Source organism: Balaenoptera acutorostrata, chromosome 4 (genome assembly GCF_949987535.1).
Source record: "Balaenoptera acutorostrata chromosome 4, mBalAcu1.1, whole genome shotgun sequence".
NCBI classification, from domain to species: domain Eukaryota; kingdom Metazoa; phylum Chordata; class Mammalia; order Artiodactyla; family Balaenopteridae; genus Balaenoptera; species Balaenoptera acutorostrata.
Window position 1 is genome coordinate 96,593,440 of NC_080067.1, and position 21,019 is coordinate 96,614,458.

At 37.0% G+C, this 21,019-nt stretch overlaps 1 protein-coding gene across 8 annotated transcripts in view; it reads right to left on the reverse strand.

Annotated features, from left to right (window-relative positions):
• The window catches only part of BBX (BBX high mobility group box domain containing), a 284,858-nt gene that overhangs the window by 21,112 nt on the left and 242,727 nt on the right, over nucleotides 1–21,019 (reverse strand). For 7 of the 8 annotated variants that reach the window (XM_057545012.1, XM_007187142.3, XM_007187145.3 and 4 more), the window contains 4 exons: nucleotides 13,613–14,621; nucleotides 12,413–12,551; nucleotides 9,100–9,248; nucleotides 264–353 (listed from right to left, as the gene is read on the reverse strand). In XM_057545012.1, coding sequence (XP_057400995.1) covers nucleotides 264–353; nucleotides 9,100–9,248; nucleotides 12,413–12,551; nucleotides 13,613–14,621 — 1,387 coding nt within the window. The remainder of the gene's footprint in view (nucleotides 1–263; nucleotides 354–9,099; nucleotides 9,249–12,412; nucleotides 12,552–13,612; nucleotides 14,622–21,019) is intronic. The other variant, XM_057545013.1, reaches the window with a different exon arrangement.

Consider the following 21,019-nt stretch of genomic DNA (forward strand, 5'->3'; position numbering starts at 1 on the left):
AAGAAGCAATTTTAGGATTCATATGGAACTCTGAAAATAGATACAAACATGGGATTTCAGTAGGAATCCAAGTGAAGAAGATCTCTCTTTGCAATTAGCTGCAGAATCTAGAAACAATGAATGTGCCTGCGTCAGGAGCAGATGACACTGAAGCAAGCAAAGGGGAGGTAGAGGCAAAGGCGGTGCAGTGAAGCATCACTCAAAGATGAATTCACAATGGACGTGGCCAAGAAATCTTAATGGAGGATGGAAGGCACCAATACCTTTTTCCGGAACATTAGGCTTCTCCTTTTTGTGCTTATATTTGCTGACAATTTTGTGGAATAAGTTCTTTTTCTGAGACTGGAAAGGACCTACAGACAATATTAATATAAATATATTTAAAATTCACAATGTTTCATAAAATAATACTGTGTTTCTAAACAATTACACCCTCCCCCAGCTTGTGGAATAAGCAAACTGATTCACAAGAAATGTCACCTTGCATCTTTTCTCATCTAACTTGTGCTTAGCGCCCTTCCCTAGACTTACTGAAAAACCAGTGAGATTTTCCTTAGAAATATATTGGACAGAAGCCTCCATTAGGGCCGGGACTCCCTCAGCAGAAACTGCAGATTTAGTGACTAGAGACAGACCACAACCAGTAACAGCAGAGTAGATGTAGTCTGTAATAAAGAAAAGATTTTACTTTAGATTCCTAAATACCATGAAGGAAAGGATGGCACTGGCATTTCATCTCTCCTAAGAAACTGATTTTCACAAGGACAGCACTTTGAGGGCAACTTTCAGGTTGGCCCGACAGCTTTCTAGCCTATTCTGAGGATATTCTAGGAGGAAAAAAAAGTGATTTAAAAATAGAAAAATATTTGCCAAAACTTTTTTTTGGAGGGTGGCGGGGGGAGGGGAGTGGGGAGAAGTCTCAGACCGTATCTTAGTTTTTTCACATAAAGAAAAGAGAATTGGGATTTTTCAGTCACCCATCAGAAATGCCAACAACAGCACTGACCTCCAAAAAGCAGGATGCTTTCTACACTTTGCTAATATTCCTATGTGAAACTGACATTTTCCATAACTTCTGTTTCCTCGTGTGTAAATGGGGATGATAATAGTGCCCAAGTCACAGGGCTGAAGGGAGAATTTAAAAATTAGAAGCTCTATAAGCTGCTCCTGCTGCATCTACCCACCTGCCCGTGTCTGCGTCCACATGCCCTGCCTTCCTGCCAGAGGCAAACTATCTGTGCTCCTATCTAAAGTATACAATAAAATGGTTTTTATATTCACAAATATTTGCAGCCACCATCAATTTTAGAACATTTTTACCACCTCAAAAGTAAATCCCATATTCTTTAGCTATCACCCCTCCTGATATCTGTATTCTCCCTATCCCAGACTGCCCTGGCTAGAACCTCCACTATAATATCAGATAGAAATGGTGAGAGTGAACATCCTTGTCTTTATTCCCTATTTTGGGGGAAAGCAACCAATCTTTCACCATTAAGCATAATGCTAGTTGTGAGGTTTCTTTTTTTCTTTTTTTTTTTTGGTGTCTTTTATCAGGTTTAATAAGTTCCCTTTTTTTTCTGAGTTTGTTGGGTGTGAATCATGAAAAGGTGTTGAGTTTTGTCAAATGCTTTTTCTACATTTTCTACATCGATTGAGATGATCCTGTGGATTTTTCTTTGTTGTTGTTTTACTGATATGGTAAATTACATCAACTGATTTTTGGATGTTAAACCAACCCCGCATTCCTGGGGTAAAATACCAATTGGTCACGGTATATAATTCTTCTTATATCAATTCAGTTTGTTAGTATTTTGTTAAGGATTTCTGTGTCCATATCTGTTAGAGATAGTGGTCTGCAATTTTTCTTTTTTGTGATGTGTTTGTCTAGTTTTGACATTAGTATAATACTGGCCTCATAGAATGAGTTGGGAAGTGTTCCCTCCTCCTCCAATGTTATGGACAAGCTTACAAAAAACTGGTATTAATTCTTTAAGTGTTTGGAAGAATTCAGTGGTGAAGCCATCTGGGTCTGGTACTTTTTCGATTACTAAATTCAATCTTTATACTAGCTATAGGTCTATTCAGATTGTCTACTTCTTCTTAAGTCGGTTTTGGTAGTTTGTGTCTTTCTGGTAATTGTCTGTTTCATGTAGGTTATCTAACTTACCAGCATATAACTGTTCATAGTATTCCTTTATAATCCTTTCCAGTTTTGTAAGGTCGGTAGTAATGGCCCCTATTTCATTTCTGATTCTAATGATTTGAGTCTTCTTTTTTCCTTGGTCAGTCTAGCTAAACATTTATCAAATTTGTTGTTCTTTTCAAAGAATTAGCTTTTGGTTTTAATGATTTTCTCTACTGTTTTCCTATTCTTTAATTAATTTCATTTCATTAATCTCCTCTCTAATCTTTATTATTTCTTTTCTTCTACTTCCTTTAGGTTTAGTTTGTTCTTCTAACAGTGTCTCAAGACAGGTTATGTTATTGATTTGAGATCTTTCTTCTTTCTTAACATATGCATTTACACCTATAAATTCCCCTCTAAGCAATGCTTTGGCTGTATCCTACAAATTTTAGTATGCTGTGTTTTCATTTTATTCATCTCAAAGTATTTTCACATTTCCCTATTGATTCCTTCTTTGACTTATTGGTTATTTAGAGTGTGTTGTTTAATTTCCACATATTTTTGAGTTTTCTAAATTTTTTCCTGCTGTTCATTTTTAATTTCATTCCACTGTGGTCAGAAAACATAATTTGAATTACTTCAATCCTTTTAAATTTACTGGTTTGTTAAATGTCCCAGCATACTGTGTATTCTGGAGACTGTTCCATGTCCTGAAAAAAATGTATATGACGCTATTGTTGGGTGGAGCGTTCTATATATATGTTAGGTCTGGCTGTTGTATAGTGTTCAAGTCTTCTCCTTCTTTATTGATATTTGGCCTTCTTGTTCTATCAAAACTATTCTTTTTTCCATATCATTGCTCACCTTCTGATACATTATATACTTTTCTTATTGTTTAGGCTTGTTTATTCCTGGTAGTCTCCCTAAAATGTAACCTCCTTGGCAGCAGGGTTCTTTGTTTTCATTCACAGATAAATTCTACATGCCTAGAGTGGTGCTTAACACATGACTGATTCTCAACAATACTGTTGCATGCACAAATAAATAAAGCTCTTAAAACACTGATGGCATCAATAAAGAGCTCAAGAAATGACAGTTTTTGCTATTATTACTGATAACATAAAGGTGTACGAGTGTTTTTTGATGACTACACCAAGTCATCCTTCTAAATAACCAACAGCAAATACTTTTGAAATGGGTGGTGGTGATCTGAAATGGAAACAGAAAACACTTCTTATTTGTTTTTTTTGGGGTGGGGAGGAGTGAGCAAAAAGGGAAAGAAAATAAATTTAACAAATACAAAGAAAATATATCATGTATACAATCTACACTAATATTATAGGTATTCTCTATAGTCCATTTGCAATTACTCATATGTATTTTATACAGTCCAGGAAACTGCAGGCCAGTGCACATGAATGACAGATACATGGGTAATCACAGAAAACAGAAGAAGAAGAAAGCAGAAAAACAATTCTGAGACTTCTCGGGACCATAAGGATCCTAGTGATTTACCCATAGGAAAATAATTTAATAATAATAAGCTATTGCCTCACAGGGAGAATGATTTCTGTGTTCATCACTGTGTATGAGAACAATGGGATAAGGAAGTGGTTCACAGAAGCAAACTGATTTGATGTATGGAATGGGTTAAGAAAGAAGAATAGAATACATATTTTCAGACCAAACCATACTCAGACAAATCTAAAAAGTATAATTTAAGGACAAAACTAAATATAGAGCTTGCTAATTTTAACATAAAAAAAAAAGAACATCCAGGGTGGTTTAGTACATAGAAGAGCTCCTGTAAACTTATATTTTTAAACCTCCTTGCTGCTAGCCATCCCCAAACTACAACTATAAAACAAATCTAAGCAAATGACAAGTTCAGATAAAAAAGAAAGTGACAAACTTGAAGGAGTAATAGATAAGATATGATGGTATTCACTGAAAAGCAGTAATTTTAGAGTCAAGAAGTGAACAATTTGATTCCTGCCCACCAGGATGGTACATATGTTTGATATTTTGTTCAAGGAAAATAAAGTCAAAGTTTGTAATAAATAGCACATATACTACTATTTTTTCCTTAGTTAATTATTCTATTAACACAGAAATGTCCATGGAGGGAAAAGAAGGTAGGAAGTCAAAAGCAGAGAAAAGCGTTTTAGAAGGAATCATTCAGAAAGCAAAGAACTGGCAACTGTCTTTCACTAAAGCCACCATCTCACGTTTCCATGCCATCTCATCTCCTCATCTTCCTACCAAATTTCTTGACTGTTTGTATCAGCTTCCACTTCCTTATGACAAAATCACCTGTTGCTGGCACATAAACTGGCTTAGGACTCCACTTACATTTTTGGGCTGGATGACCTGTGTTTTGAAGGTATCAATCTCTTTTGCACCCCAACTTCAAAGCTGGGTAGAAAATAGCAGAGACAAACCACAATCTGAGAGGGTAAGAGGGGTACCATAGAGACATTAACAACAACTTTTCCAAAACATTAATGTTGTTCATGGTTTGCTGAAAAATGGACATGTTTTGGCTGAGAAGTGTAGTGACATAGGAGCCATTTCAGTATTAGCATGGTATGAAAACTTTTCAAGGTCAGCAAGTAAGGTGAATTAAGTGAACCTTGCTCTGGAGAACTATTATAGGAAACAAGTGTTCGGCATAACTAGAATGGTGGTGGCTTAATGCCCAGTTTCTATAGTTTCATGTTTTTAAGCTATAAAAAGGGAAGAAGGTTTATTCTAAGACTAGGCTGTCATTTCTGTAATGAACACATAAGTAATGAATGACCAGTGAAACAACAAATTCCTTTGCAATAATTTATAGCAGAGCTTCCCTGGTGGCGCAGTGGTTAAGAATCTGCCTGCCAATGCAGAGGACACGGGTTCGAGCCCTGGTCCGGGAAGATTCCACATGCCGGGGAGCAACTAAGCCCGTGCACCACAACTACTGAGCCTGTGCTCTAGAGCCCATGCTCCGCAACAAGAGAAGCCACCGCAATAAGAAGCCCGTGCACCGCAACGAAGAGTAGCCCCTGTTCACTGCAACTAGAGAAAGCCCACGCGCAGCAACAAAGACCCAATGCAGTCAAAAATAAATAAATAAAATAAATAAATTTATTTAAAAAAATAATTTATACCAAAGTGCTGCCCAGCTGCTGGGCATATGAATCTGTGGATTGGAGTAAGTTCAAGTAAACCAGCCACAATCAAGTTAAGATTCACTGACGGGAAGGGGCCACCTTAGTGCGCTAGACATACATGCCTTGTTTAAAAAAAACCTCAGGATTATACTAGGTATACCTTTTATACATGCAAATGTGCTGTCACCATGTTCAAGAAAATGTCTGGTGGCAGTGAAGACTCTCAAACAGTTACAGGGCGAAAAACAGAGTTCTGCCCAACCTGGAAGCTATCACTTCCTGATAGGAAAGGATGGCCTGGCTTTCATCACATTTCAGCTCTTAAGCACAGAAAGTATCCTCAGGTTGGCTCAATCCCAAACAAGGGTTTCTGTCCTCAATCTTTAATTTTGTAAACCTGCTTCTTTTATTCCACTGTGATTTTTAAAAATCTCAAATCCTTAACCATTTGAAATTTCAATCTTGCAGTGTAAGTGTGAATTGGAAAAAAAATGAGAAAGACCAAGAGTATGTTTGCTAATGGGCTAAAAAACACTGTGAAAAGATAAAGAGATAAGGGAGGAGAAATTAAGTCAAGGGTCAAGCTCAGGCATAATTTAAACACTCTAAATTGAACTCAATTAACTTTTTCTCTATGACCCTACTTTGCTTGAAAATTACTATTTTACAGAGCACTCCGACTTCTGAAACTTTTGTAAAAAGTGCTTCATACATTAAGAGTAAATAAACACTTAAAATAATGTGTCAAAACAAACCTCTTAAGAAGTTACAATTAAATTTAGATTTATAATTCAAAGCTTTCATTTGAATATATATAAGTAACTGTGGGAGAGAAACCAGAAAACACTATAGGAATGGGCTGCTTCAGCTGACCTGCATTGTGAGTTAGATGGATTATAATTTTCTGGATAATTTGTTCTTAGAAGCAAAGGGAAATTCTATTCCTAAATCATCTATATACTAAGCCTACTATAATGTAGTCTGAGCCTCGTTGGAGGAAGTTGACAATTATTTTCATCCCTTTTTATTGTAAAGTTTGACAAGACCTATTACATAGACATAAGGGACAGGACAGAGATAGTGGAGGGGACGATGGAAAAGGGGAAGACTACTTAGAAATAAAGATATAAATAAGAAGACCACTGGAAAAACAGAATTGTAAGCCCAAGCAGGTGCTATGATTTTGAGATATGTAACTATATAAATGCATACATAACCATTTTCCTCTAGAAATTACACTTCATAAAAATTCTATACATATAACCTGGAGGAGCTAAAAAAGTACCTAGTATAAGGCAGGGAAAAAATGTAACAAGTGTTGAATAACAAATATAGGAGAAAATAAAATACAGACAAATGGCAAACTGTTGGAGAAAAAATGTGGTTTCCTATGAACACTCGCTCCTTTACTAAAGAACTAACGATCTCACTCACAATGTTTGCTTTGAACGATTCATTATGTAAAGATGCAAAGGGTCTAGACTAACAAAACAATCTCCTCTATCCTCTAAAGATCAGGCAATTACAGCACAGCTGGTATGATAATTTCATTAATAACTTGTAGGATAGTACACTGGCGCTGCTAATGCCAAATTACAATCAGTCACAAATACTATTTCTTTAGTTTGCTAAATACAGAATATATTATTTAATTTCTGCTTTATTTTAATAGCATTTTGCTCCACAAGTCGGAATGCAGAGCAAAATCTAAAGCCTTGACAGACCTCCTACCTATGTAATTACTGATATACTGTATAAGAACCAGGGACTTTGTGGCTTGAGAGCAATAATGGAAGAGTTAAGGTGATACTGTATAAAGTATAATCCAAAACTCCAAAAAGCTATTTCATAGCAAAAGAAATACTGTTAATCTCAGCTGGGAGAGGAAAAACATATAACAGACAACCAAGACCCAAGAGAAGGTCTCATGAAAATACATCCTAACTTCAGGGTTTTATAGCTTTACAAAGATAAATCTATTGTTACTGTCCCTGAAAGATAATTCGGCCAACTTCAGAGCTCTAAAATGAATGTCTCCCAACTGCAAGGAGCGGAGAAAGAGAATACATCCTGCACAGCAATCAGTTAAGTTCCATTTTATTAGCTTGTCAGGTATTTATCAGCAACTTTAAATCCAAGAATTATGGGGCTGACGATACCTGGCATCTTTGGGCTCATGGACTACTTTACCTATTCCTAAATATCTCTAGGGCACAAGGACTGTCATTTCATTTGGCAATCTATTACAGTGCTCAGCTACCTACCTTTCAACAAGCTGCTTTATTTCTTTCCTACCTATCTTGGGAGATCTCAGAACAACCCTATTTTATTTTCCCAGATGAGCAAACTTGGTGATGCAACGTTTCTTTTTTAGTTCTTTATTCACTAGACTTGTTTTTACTAACAACAGCGGAAAACCAAGCTAATTCTAAAATCACTTTTACATTCTTCCCTGCCTTTAATCATGAAGGGAGAATTTTTTTCAACCTTTCAGAGTCATCCTGAGATACAGGTCTCCTCAGTTGTTTCAATTCCAGTGTACAATGGGGGTTTTAGGTCTTGAGGGAAAAAGGTTTAGGTTTCTTCAGACATAATTTTTCCTAGATATATACCTTACATACTTCCCCAAATCCATGAAATTATATATCCTCATTAACATTTATCTTTGATCATTATCCATGATTGCTAGATTTTGGCAAGATTTATGTAAAGATATATGTCATCATCTATCCATCTATCCAACTAAAATACACACACACAAAAGAATTAATCTGATTTGCCATAAAGCAAGCAACAGGTAGCCTCTTTTACAGGGTAATTATGAGAAATCTACCAAATCCTGCTCAGAATTCGATCCTGGAAACAACAAAACCTTGGCCACACTAGTTCTTCATCTCTCCATTCACTACCCTTATAGGAGAGCTACCAAATGAAGTCTTTCACATCTCTATGGAAAACTAGAGGTATATTTGCCCATCAACCTTTAGACCTAAAGTAAAATCAGAAGACGAGTTTCTCACTGGGAGCAATACTGTCGTTTAGGGTAGGACAATTCTTCATTGTGCTTGAATGTCCTGAGTGGGTTCAGATGTTTAGAACCCCAGCCCCTGCCCCACAAACGTAACGGTGGTCCCAGGTGTTGAGACTACTGGAAAGGCACCCCCCACTCTTTAAAACCCCTCTGGGAACTATAGTGCTGCCCCTAATGAGTGCTGAGATCCACCCAAGTCACACTGATAATTTAAAAAGCTTCCTTCATATACACAGAGTAGAATCTGATATTCTTGAAAACACAGCATTTTTCTAAATTTAACGAAACCAGTAAAAATTATATTGCCGGAGTATTACAGGGAGTTTTATTTTCATTTGATTCACACTGCCAGTAAAGAATAGAGTCTCCCTATTAGGTGAATGGAAGGATTTCACTGCCCCAGAGTCCAACCTGTTGCAGACAGACAGGGAACAGAAGACTTAGGCTCAGCCAGCAGTTTCTGCTCAAGAGAAGCTCAACGTTCCCCATCTGAATTCTGGAGAGCAGGAGGTCGAAGGCCATGTATAACACTTTCAAAAGAGCTACACACTTATGGGCAAATGTATAGGCTGAAATGCCAAAGGACAAAGGCTGAAGAGACTTAGGAAGGAGAGAAGAGAGAGAGAAGTAAGGCAGGAACCAAGATAATCTTGGAAAGCAACCTGAAATTCCAACTTGCTGCTTCAACTGTAAACCCAATTACATTATCTAAAGGGAGCTGCAGACGCTGAGAAGAGGTTTCAGTTAGATTCTGACCACACTGAAGGAAAGTACAGCACACATCTAACCTTTGCTGGTTTTAGTCGGTTCTGAGGACATATTTCCAGTCTTCTTCTTTTTTCTTGGGACAGGTACACATTTCCGGTCAAATGTAACAGGACTATACTGAGGGAGGCTGTTGAATTTCTTTTCAAATTCTTCATCCAGCTTTGCTGAGCTAATAAAAGAGGGGAGGGGATAGAATCAATCAGCACATGATGTAAATATTTAAACAGAAAATGATCTAAGATATATTTTAAGATATTCCATTTGAAAACGGGGTCCCTAAGGATTAGGGCATTATTAATAAATTCTGTTCAAGGACAAAAACATCTTTCTAGAAATGCTTGAGATTTACCAACACAATTTTCTTCATAAACTCACACAACAGGTTGTTACCTTAGAAAAGGAGAAACATTATATAAAAGTAGCAGAAAATTTTTAAAGTGGAGAATTTGCTGTTCTTTCCATTGGCATGGGAATTTTTCATTAAGTTCAATACAAAGCATATTCCATCCAGACAAGTTTCTCATTCTAAAGATTCTCATGTGTGTGTGTGTGTGTGTGTGTGTATGCAAGCTTATTGATAGTATGGTATATTGGTAATTTTGTAAGCTTAATTTAAAAAAATTATTGACTAGTACGTGATTAAAATATACACACACAAAGAAAATGCAAACAAATATTCTGAATATTAGAAAAGAATTCTGGGCAGTTGACCAGGATGAGGACAAGATACTCAATGAGAAAAGTAAAGCCAGTTTTCAAAGAACACAACTGGCAGAGAGGCAACATTGCTTTAACGCAAACCACAAATGACTTCATAAATGCCACCAGCAAGCCACCAGCAAAGTTGGGAAATCCTTGGGCTGCTTTTGACTGTCTCTAAGTCCCCCTCACAGCAATGGCAGTATGCCTGCTGGATCCTAGGCTAGCTGCTGGCTTTCATTTATAGTGAGACTTATTAGCTAAGATGCAACCCAAACAGATGGGAGAAGCTGCAGGAGAACTGCTGTGCTTGGTAGATGGAAAATGGAAAGCGTACTGAGAAGAGAGCAGCTTTGAGTACCAACTTAACAAGAAGTTAACGTGTTAGGCTGCTACCTGAGGGATGTCCTTGAGGTGTGTCCACTTAAGACTATTCTCAGTTTTGGAGAAACGTACAGGAATTGGGAGCAGAGATAAGACAGTCAGATGACCATCAGAATGGCCAACTGAAAAAGGCCACTACTAAGTTCTAACAAAGCAGTGAAGGGTGGTGGGTGGGAGTGATGTTCCTCCCTTAATAAAACTGTCTTTTCTCATTTCAGTTAATAAATATTTATACCAATGGAAAATCAGATACTATCCGATACTAATCAGATGCTGTCAGAAAGCTATCTATAAGTCGTAAATTTTTCAGATACTCTGGATAACCAAAAGAAAAATACGAAAATGCAAGCTGTAACTCCTTAGGTCCCTTCTTTTTTCAACAAGAATAATTACCTATGTTTTTTGTGGAGAAGTCTATAAAAGTAGAACTGCCAATACTGAGTGAATTTTCCTTGGCTATAGTTAACTAAACAGGTAGCACATTTTCTGCGATAAAAAGGTTTAAAATGCTCATTTAGAAATCTCAGAGAAGACTGACAGAATCTGGCATTTCTCACTGCTCATGAACTATGTTGGCATGTTCCAAACAAAGCAAACCCAGGCAGTCTGATTCTGATAAGCCAATATTTAAAGAAGGGAGAGGAGGAAAGATCAGAGTTTTATCACTGATTTAGCCTGTAGAAAATTACACTCTCAGTTAAATACATGTGGCTTCCTTAGAAATGATTAAAACAAATGAAAACACCCCACACTCCAATCTCTTTTCAGGAACAGATTTTCAAAAGATTGTTTCACTTTTCTTGTTCCTCAAAGAAGACTGGTAAAAATATCTCTCTCATAGCTTCAGCAGTTTCGAATGGAAGCACCAGAGAACTTTCTGCTGGGGAGCCTTCATGCCTGCTTAAGTCCCCTGGCCTTCATACTGTTTGCAACAAGACTTGCTTATTTCTCAGCATGTAGACCCACAGGGCACTGGTAGTTCCAGGAGATATAGAGCACTGGTCCTGATGCTCGATTGTCACTTTTTAAGAAAATCGTGCAAATACTTTTGTATTTGACAAGGACAAATGTGAGGATTTTCATGTCATTCTTTAAGCATAATGTCAGCAAAACTAATCTGAACTACTTTGGACTTTTAAAAAAATTAGAAACAAAATATATAAAATTATAAATATATCATCTCGATATAAATAATATTGAGGAATCATCATCACGAGAAATAATTTCCACCCTCCCACTGTATGATGAGGGCCTTAAGATTAACGAGACCTTAAAGCACCGTAATGTCCAGTTGAAAAAGTACACTATCCCACAAAGAGAAATGCAAATATTTATGGATAAACCAAATATAATACTCCCAAATGCATAAAATTTGCATGCCTCTAACATACTTATGAAAAAATATGGAAAATATATTAAAATGTACTTATTTCTAGTCAATGTATTCTTTTCAAATTGGGCTAATGAGAAATCTCAAAGGATTTTTAAAGCAGTACAACTGAATATACAGATGATTTCTTCACCAATATAAAGTACTGAATCTCCTAACTAACAAAATGCTTTCTGTTAAGATTGGTATTAGGAGTCTGTTTTATAAAATAAAAAATGAAATAATTCTTAATGATTTTATCTTGATGTATGCTCCTTCTTGATACTGCATTTTAATACATAATTAATTGCTGAATATTCTCTGTATCAAGAGAATACTTAATCTAATATTTTAATCTCAGAGCATTAGAACATGGTTTACACAAAACAAAGTCAGAGGTAGAAACATAATTTTATCTACATTTTCAGCTGTCATTATTTTATAAACATGTACATAACCTTCAGAAATATTAAATGAAGTACATACAGTATGTAAAATTAGCCAAGTATAAACATACTTATATAATATCCATCATAAACTTCAGATGAGAAATGCATCCTGGAGATGCATTGTAAATGTGAAAACATATACAATGTAACGCCACTAATACAAGGTGGACCTCCATTCAAACACAGGCCTAAGTCTAAAATCTACACATTTTGTACTATACTTAAAACATGAATGACACTATCACTCACAACCATGCTAACAGCAGGAATCATGCGATACACTTGATTTGTATTCCTTCATGTGCTTACTAAGACGGCAGGAAGCGCTGACTGGATACTCAAAGAACAAGCAGTTGGTGATTTGTTTACCTTGAAAATACCACCACATTTGGGGTCTGTGCTGTGTGTCTGACTGTGCTCACAGACACTTACCCAAGGACAGAGTCTTCCTTTGGCTTTGTCTTCTTGAACTTCTTGCTTCCACTGGTCCCACTCTGGTTAAATGTCCAGCTTTCTTCATTCCAACACCCTTCGTGATCAGAGGAGTTTCCTTTTCCTGAGCTTCGTTTCCCTAAGGAAATTCAAAAGAAAGAGTGTGCTTGGTATATTGGGATGGAAGGGAAATCATCTTAGTTGCTTCACAAGTGACCTCTTGACCCCTTAGGTATCATTTGCATGAGGCCATTTGTAACTATTTCAGATTCCTCAGAGTGATTCCCAATGGACCACCTTTAATAACAGAACATGCAAAAACGTAACTTACAGACTCTGAGATCCACAGTCTCATCATAACAGGTGCTACATGACTCATGAGACAGACTATCAATTCTACTAGCTTTTCCATTAGATAATCAGCCTGAGGTGTGGGAGCCCTTTTCTGGTATGCACTATTAATTCTAATTTCACCAAGACTTACTGGAATGACATCCCTGGAGAACTATGTACTCTCAAGGATCTTCATTCAGGACTTGTTAGACCTATTTTCACACATCTCTATAGTTGGAATTTAGCTTGGCAACAGGTAGTCCCCTAGCCAGATACTATTATTTTAAAATAGATGAATTTATATGAAACACTCTATGGAATAAAGGTATATATATTAACTGGTTTCTGGATACTGCTATGTTTTAAAGAGCTCTTCACTTCAACTACAGTTTTGATTACCTAGTGGGGAGGGTTAGATAAGTTATTTGCTTCTAGAGTCTACAGGTCAAGATTCTGCCAAACATATCTGCTTGTTTCAGAAAATTATTTCCATCAATTTTAAAAACCAGACTTAAGAGCTCTACACATGCAATACTGATCCTTCAAAACAAAAAGCCAGCCAACACCAGTAAAAAAAAAACGGTTGGAGTAACTTTGAACACTTATATTCTGAGAACTATGTGCAAAGTGAGTAGAAACTCTCCTTAATGGTGCTAAAAACATATAAGTAAAATGACAAATGTATATAATCTATAAACCGTAAAGAATTATGCAAATGTATATAATCTATAAACCGTAAAGAATTGTACAAATGTAAAATATTATTTTGATACTATACTGTTCTTTTTTGTGGTTCTTTTCAATACGTCTAAAGGAGAAATTCTGCTAGGTTTCCATGTTCTTTTCAGATTTAGAGAAGTCACTCACCTCTGTCAACATTAGCTCGCAGAGAGGTGAGCATACCCTCAGACACCAGGGTTTTATAAAGAGCACCTTTGCAAGACCTCTCGGATTTCCGGGAGCCACAAGTCTCTATTTTTCTGTGACAGTCACTGTCCTCAGGCTTGGCCTGTCCCGATAGGCTGGGTGGTAATGCATCCTCCGTAGGGGTCAATGGTTCTGCTTTTATACCCTCTGGCACCTCACCAGAAATGTTCTTGCTGGCAGAAATACTGATAAAATCTTGAGGTCTTGACTCTTTGGTGGTGTCTGAGGATTTCTCCTTTGACATCTTCTTCTCTCTTGATTTCACTTTCTTCTTTGGTGGCTTGGCATCCAAAATGCTTCCCTTGCCACTTGAGGATGTGCGGACCTTCTTGCGAGGGGTTTCTCCAAGCTTCTCGATGCCCCAGTCTCCCTTTGCAACAGCTTCAATGGTGTACATGACACTCTCGATATCAGATTCTGAGGACTGCCTCTTTTTGCAAGTCTTCTTGGGTGTGGATTTATCATTTCCATGTCGATCCATTTTGTTTTTCTTCTTTTTCTTTTTTAGCTTTTCTGGTTTGCTTAATGCTGTGGGATCCTCAATGATCATAATTCCATGAGGATGGCACATGTGATCCTTTCTGCTGGGAACATCGCTTATTATTATCTTGCTACTGGCAGAGTAAGAAAAATCAGGGAAGTGACTACATTTTTGATCTTCCTCTAATTCTTCCTTTTTAATTTCTTTGGGAGCTTCCATTTTTATACCCATTATATCATCCATTCGCAGCTCCTCAAAATTTCTTAATTCCTTAGAATCTCTTACATTTTCCTTAGCTGATTTTTCAAATTCTGCTTCTTTCTGTAACCTGGCTTCATCTATTTTCTCCATTTTTATTTCTCTTTCTTCCTTTCCCTTCTCCAATTCTTTAATTCTTCCGCCATCTGATTCTTTTGCTTTTATTAGCTTTGATTCTTCCATTTTCACCCCCTCTGATGCCAGGCACATCTAAACAGTTAAACATGAGAGAACAACCAAAATACATTATTCTATACTTGAAATTAGCTTAATCTTTTAAATTACATCCTTTTAAAAAATAATCAAAACAAACTTCAAACTTTACAAGTCCACTTCTGCCAAACTAACTTAAACTATTCAAATTAATAAAAGGCTTTGTAATATATTCATTCAACTCTAGAGGAGCATATACTCAAATTCTCACTTTCCAGCTTCTCATGAAGCTTTCCTCTGAAAACAAGATTTGGTAAAAGAAGGATGGGATCTAGAGTTGAAAGACCTGAGTTTGAGTCTTAATTTTGCTACTTGCTAACTCTGCACCTAGAATGAGTCATTTCAGTCCTCATTCCTCTGTTGTCTTTGTAAAATAAAAATGATGATAATAGTTGTCTCAGAGGATCCTGTGAGGTCTAAGTGAGATGATGCACATATGGCAGTGCTTAGTAAATCATCCCAAAACTCTATTCAGAGATTTACCTTTTCTTTTTTCTTGGGGAAATGAGAGAAATAGCAACAATTTCTATCTACCTGCTTAAAATTAGAAATGATAAGATGATTCATTAAAGAACTACAGAAGGTTTTGGTTAATGAACAAAACATTATAGGTCCACAGATGCCAACAGATAACCTGAAAGATCACAAAAGCTCTGAAAAATAAGTGGGGGGTGGTTGTTTTTTTTTTAAACCCATTTGATGGCAAACTTGATCTGATCCAAACTTACCTGGCTGCAAATTCTGACCATAACTATTATTTGACTTAATGTGACTATTCATGTTTTTGCTATTAAATCTCCATGAATTTGAATATATATTAGGGGAATTAGTGGCATACTGTAAGATACACACACTGTATCATTTTCCCTAAAATCTGAAAAACTTTGAGCACCAAAACACATCTGGGAGCAATTCGGTTAAGTTTTTAAACTCCCCAAATTTCACATATAGGACATTAAAGGAGAAACTCGCCATCTTCCTCTCCAGCAACTATGTATCTTGAAACTGCAATCTAAAAGCTATTTTCTAAAAGAGGAAATTACAGCTCATTGTAAAATTCATTTTCAATACCTGGCTTTTCATTCATAAACACTCCCCGTAAGGCTCCCGGGTGCTAGGCTCAGTGGGGGACACTAAAGGTGCAAAGATCAATAAGGTCTGTCCCATGATTCCTGACAGCTTCCACCCCAGCCCCCCAGCCCCTCGGAGGGATTCATCACGAGTCACTACAAGGCTGATGAAGCCAACGGCAGCACAGGAATTCTTAACCGTTACTCATTTTATCTACTCTGCACTGTCAATTTAGAGGAAAAAAGACTATTAGGGCTTGCTGAACCCCCCAAATCAAGTACATGAGTAGGAAACTGATCTGTTTTAAAAGAAAAATCACCATTTTATGGAATGGCAAGTTGTCAGAGATTGTTAACAGATATAAAATTCATTTTTTAAATGGATAATACATTGAATTAAACATCAGATACTATTTTACCTCATTTTTTCCCTTAGTACTTTCAGTACATCTCAAATCCTTCCGTGAGAATTATGTTATGATTAGTAAGTCTCGGAAGAAGCTGGAGAAGGGGCGGGAGGAGGCAGACAGTGCAAGGTTTTTTTAAAAAAATGAACATGAGATGAGTACCCAGCCCTTCAGGATCATTCACAGGGAAGATGTGTAATATCATGAATTCACAACAGAGCTGTCTTTTTCAGGAAATCATGTAAGTTAACTTTTAGACCTCAGCAAGTAGTTATGAAGACTGAGAACTTCCCTTTATTAAACCTAACCAGAAAAAAGATCAAAGCAAAATGTTAAATTAATTCTGAAACACTGGGACACATTTCATCTTCCCTGCATGCTTTATTCTCAGGGGAGATTTGCTGTTTTTGTATCAATTTTGGAAAAATTTTTATTTTCCTTTCTCAATTATCCTAGTCCTTCATGAATCTAACTATCCCAGGTGGGGAGAGAGACTATGCTAGAAGAAGGCTAGAAAGGCATCCTCAAGGTAAATTTTATAGTTTTCAACCACTATCGCTGTGGTGGCCTTTAATAAGTCACTTCAGGGACCTTTGCCACACAGGCACTGATTTTGCCAACGGTTTGCATTTGCACAGGTTCATCTTAGCAAACCCAATAACACTTTGCAAACTCTATTCTCAGCTTCAATATATTTCAAAACAATTCTCCTCATCACCCCTGATAGGATTCTACAGCTAGGAATGAAATGGAACAAATGCAGACATTCACTCTGGGGACATATTCTGGGAAACAGCATAATATTTCTTGGGAAGGTAATTACCCCGAGCACTAGTCATGCTTTACTTCCTTGTTTCAGGCTCTTAAAGTTTTTTCATAAATAGAGCATGTTAATTCTAAATTATAAGAAAAACAATTACATGGCTGGAAGTTAAACTATAAAAATAAAACAAATAATTACAAATCACAAATCTCACTAACCAAACCCCCAAACAAACACAAATCAAACTCTCAGAGTTGGGTGTCACTCTAGACTTACCTAATTATCTAATGTTATCTAATTTAACATTCTTCCTAATGTAGAAATTCATTACATACAATTCATTCATTACATTACAGAAATTCATATTATAAAATTCCTGAGAGTTATCCAACTTTTTGCACAAAGACAGTGACCATATTAGAGGGCAATGCTGTTTGAAATTTTTAAAATATTGAGCAAAAATCTATAAATCCTATCAGTCCTGGTTGTTTCCTGAAGCCACTTAAATTAATCCACTCCTTCTCTCATGTGACAGACTTTTAAATCCCAGAAGATAGACTTTATGTTCCCGTGAGTCTCTTCCCCTGGAATAACTGCTCATTATATGTAAAGGCTTCCCAACCTTTCAAAAGTTGGGTCCCTCTTATCCAGATGCAGTATGGCTGCCCTGAAGTGGGAATGGACTTTATTGAAATAAGCTGGGTTTCTGTGCAAGCACCATACTTGCTTGCCTAAGGCCACACAGTGAGCTAGGCAGGTAGCTTATACCTGAACCCATATGAGGATATAAAGGCTGAGAGATCGTAACAGTACATTCTCCGCTGGGTTGTTGCCAGGCAAAAGTAAACAAATGTGTGCAAATAAAACTCATAAATGACATAAAGCTTATAAGGGCTGGAAAACAATGTTTCAATTTAGCAGTATCTTAGATTAAGTTCCTAGCCTTCCTGTAATACTCTAGATGAAAAGTGGAACTATTTGTCAGTTGATAAGGACACAAATCTTCTAATGAGAACCAAAGATGAACTTGCCCCACTGTTTTTATTTTTAATTCATTTTTACTGGAGTATAGTTGCTTTACAATGTTGTGTTAGTTTATGCTGTACAGTAAAGTGAATCAGCTATACATATACATATATCCTCTCTTTTTTGGATTCCTTCCCATTGAAGTCACCCCAGAGCATTGGGTAGAGTTCCCGGTGCTATACAGTAGGTTCTCATTAGTTACCTATTTTATACACAGTAGTGTATATATGTCAATCCCAATCTCCCAATTCATCCCACCTCCCCTCCTCCTTGGTATCCATACATTTGTTCTCTATGTCTGTGTCTCTATTCCTGCTTTGCAAATAAGATCATCTATACCATTTTTCTAGATTCCACATATATGCGTTAATATATGATATCCCACCTGTTTTTAAAAAACAGGTCAAAACTTCTGGCTTGTATTGGGCTTGTGGTCAATTAAAATCCTGGATTACCCACATACTATGCTGGGAAGCTTGGTCTCTCCCATTCTGTATCTTTATACTTTTTGTAACTAGATGCAAGAGTTTCCATTTTTCCTTACAAAGTATATCTTTTCAAAATTTGAGTTAAATTACCTTCCAGCTTTGTGTTATAGACACATTTGATAAAGTTGCTTTTTACATCTTCGTCTAAATCTGTGGTAATAAAGTTGAGTAGGTCATGGCCAAGGACAGAGCCTTCTGGCAAACCTCTAGAGCCCTTTCATCAGGTTGATTTGAACATTAATAAGCTCCAGCAATCTAAGAACGTTTAATAATCGAGTCTAAACTCCCCCCATTTTGTTTACAAGGACATCATAAGATTGTCCGTCAGAAGTTTTGCTGAAATCTGGATACAGTATGCCATTAGCATTCTCTTCGCCTATTTTATAAGCATACAAAATAAAAAATGAGGATGGCTTGTGCACCAGTCAGGGTGTAACGACGCAAACAGAAACAGCTTAAAGCTTATCTAGCCAAGGGAATTTAATGCAGGGAATAAATTAATTACACAGGTCACGAAGAACTGGGATACCGAAACAGCAGGTCGTGAGGTAACCCAGGGATTAGCAACAGCAGGAAGGCACAGTAGGGACAAATGGGGGAAGGAGTGTTACGAAGCCCAGGGGCTAGGTCCCTGGTGGAAGATGGACCTGTGGTGGGCCAATCTGGAGGGAGCTGGATACATGGACGAGATGATGCCTTTGCTTACTCCCACCCCCCCTCACCCCTTCCCTACACATCCCAGCCTCTCTCTTCCTCCCACCCCCTAATCTGCCAGTGTCTCCCACTGGCTGAACCCAGCTAGAAATCAGGGGACACAGGAACCCAGGAAAGGCAGTCTGCAGCCACCTGGGATATAAGCCAGCATACAGGGTACAGAGATTCTGGGGAAGCACATTAGACAATAACTTTGGAGGGTGGGGGAAGACTTCAATAATTCCCAGTTTTCATCTTCTCTTCTATGAGTTCAAACATGATTAAAAATAATTTTCAAAAGTTTCTAGGAATTAATAGTCTGTATTTTCACATGACATAAACAGAGCCCAGGAACAGCTATGGATGTAGTAACTCTTAGAAGATGCCATCACTCTGAGATGTGAACAAATTTTATATTGAGAGGCAGTTCCAAAAGGCAGGGGTTCTAGAGAGATTGTCTATGACAACACACTGACTCTGCCACCAATTAAGCTCCTTTTCTCTAAACCGTTCTGTGCCTGTTTCTCAATCTACAGAATGTGGATGTTAACATAGTATTTGCCTTAGGAATACTGTGAGGTTCAATGAATTGCACATGTAGAGTACTTAAAATAGTGTCTAGCACAGAGCAAGAATAATGTATTGTGACAACCATCCCTTTGGGGCTTAATGTCATGTAGGATAAGTGCTGGCTATTATTAGTAGTAGTAATATTCGTACTGTCATTAACAGGACATCATAGCCCTGGTAGACTAACTGCTTTGCTTCAGTTTTTCATTCTAGGGTTGAATGATTCTATATCCGTGGGGAAAACCATATACAACAAAATCAGATTCAGAAAGATCTTAAATCAATTATCTTTCAAGAAGCAACTCTTATTAAAGATATAATCAAGCTCAGTTCTACTTTTGGGTACAAGCATTATCTACTCACATCTACTTTGGGGTCCATGTATCAACACTTTAGTGGGACCTAGGAAAGCACATACAAACTACATTATGTACATATGCATGGAGTGCACATAGAGAAGCACACAGTGGACACAAAAGAACATAAATCAGTGTGAACTCAAGTGAATAAAACTGCACTGTGGGAAGCACAGAATTAATGTCTGCTATTAATTAGCCAACCTGCCCTTAGTAGAGAGAGGGCTGGTTGTTAATCAGGCCTTGAAACAGAACATGCCTTAGTAAATGACAATTTATTCTTCTGTTATTATCTTAAATTGAACAATAACCTTCTTTAAAAGTGAGAACGGAAAATCATCTGCAGGACACCTTCTGGATGGAATTCCCATGGCTGTATTCAAAGAAGTTAAAATGTTAATGTTTTCAATCAAATGCTGGCCATAAATATTTGATATATATCGTCTATTCCCTCAGGAACTACTCTATTTTTAAAAACTGTAACTTCCGGGGGTGGGGGCACAAAATGTATCCTGTTCACCTTTGTATTCTCCTCCAAGAATATCCTAGTAAAAAAAATGAAGGCATTCAACAGATAACTGTGTTGAATTGAACGGTTCATTAATTCCGAGGTAAATGATGAATCTAAAATGCATTCTGATTAATACCAGGAAAGAGTTAACAAGTTTATAAAAAACAATTCTAATTATGACCATGCTGCTGTTTGGCCTAGACCAGTGATCACACTGTCCTTAGTTATGGTTCCCAGGAGGACCAGTGAAAACTAATCACCAATATTTTAACTTTACCTCTGACAACCGAAACTGCACTGAAGTTTCTTACTGTTTCGCGTAGTCAGAGTGGCCTGATAGTGATGTGCTAGAAGAAATGTAACTCATTCCCAAAAGAAAAACAAAAATCATTATGTTGAAACCCAGATCCTTTGGATGTACACGTGGGACAGACATATAAAAGACTATCCTCTTCAAAATGATTGCAAAGGAAAAAAAAATCAATAAAGATGCTGAAGGGATGAGATAAAA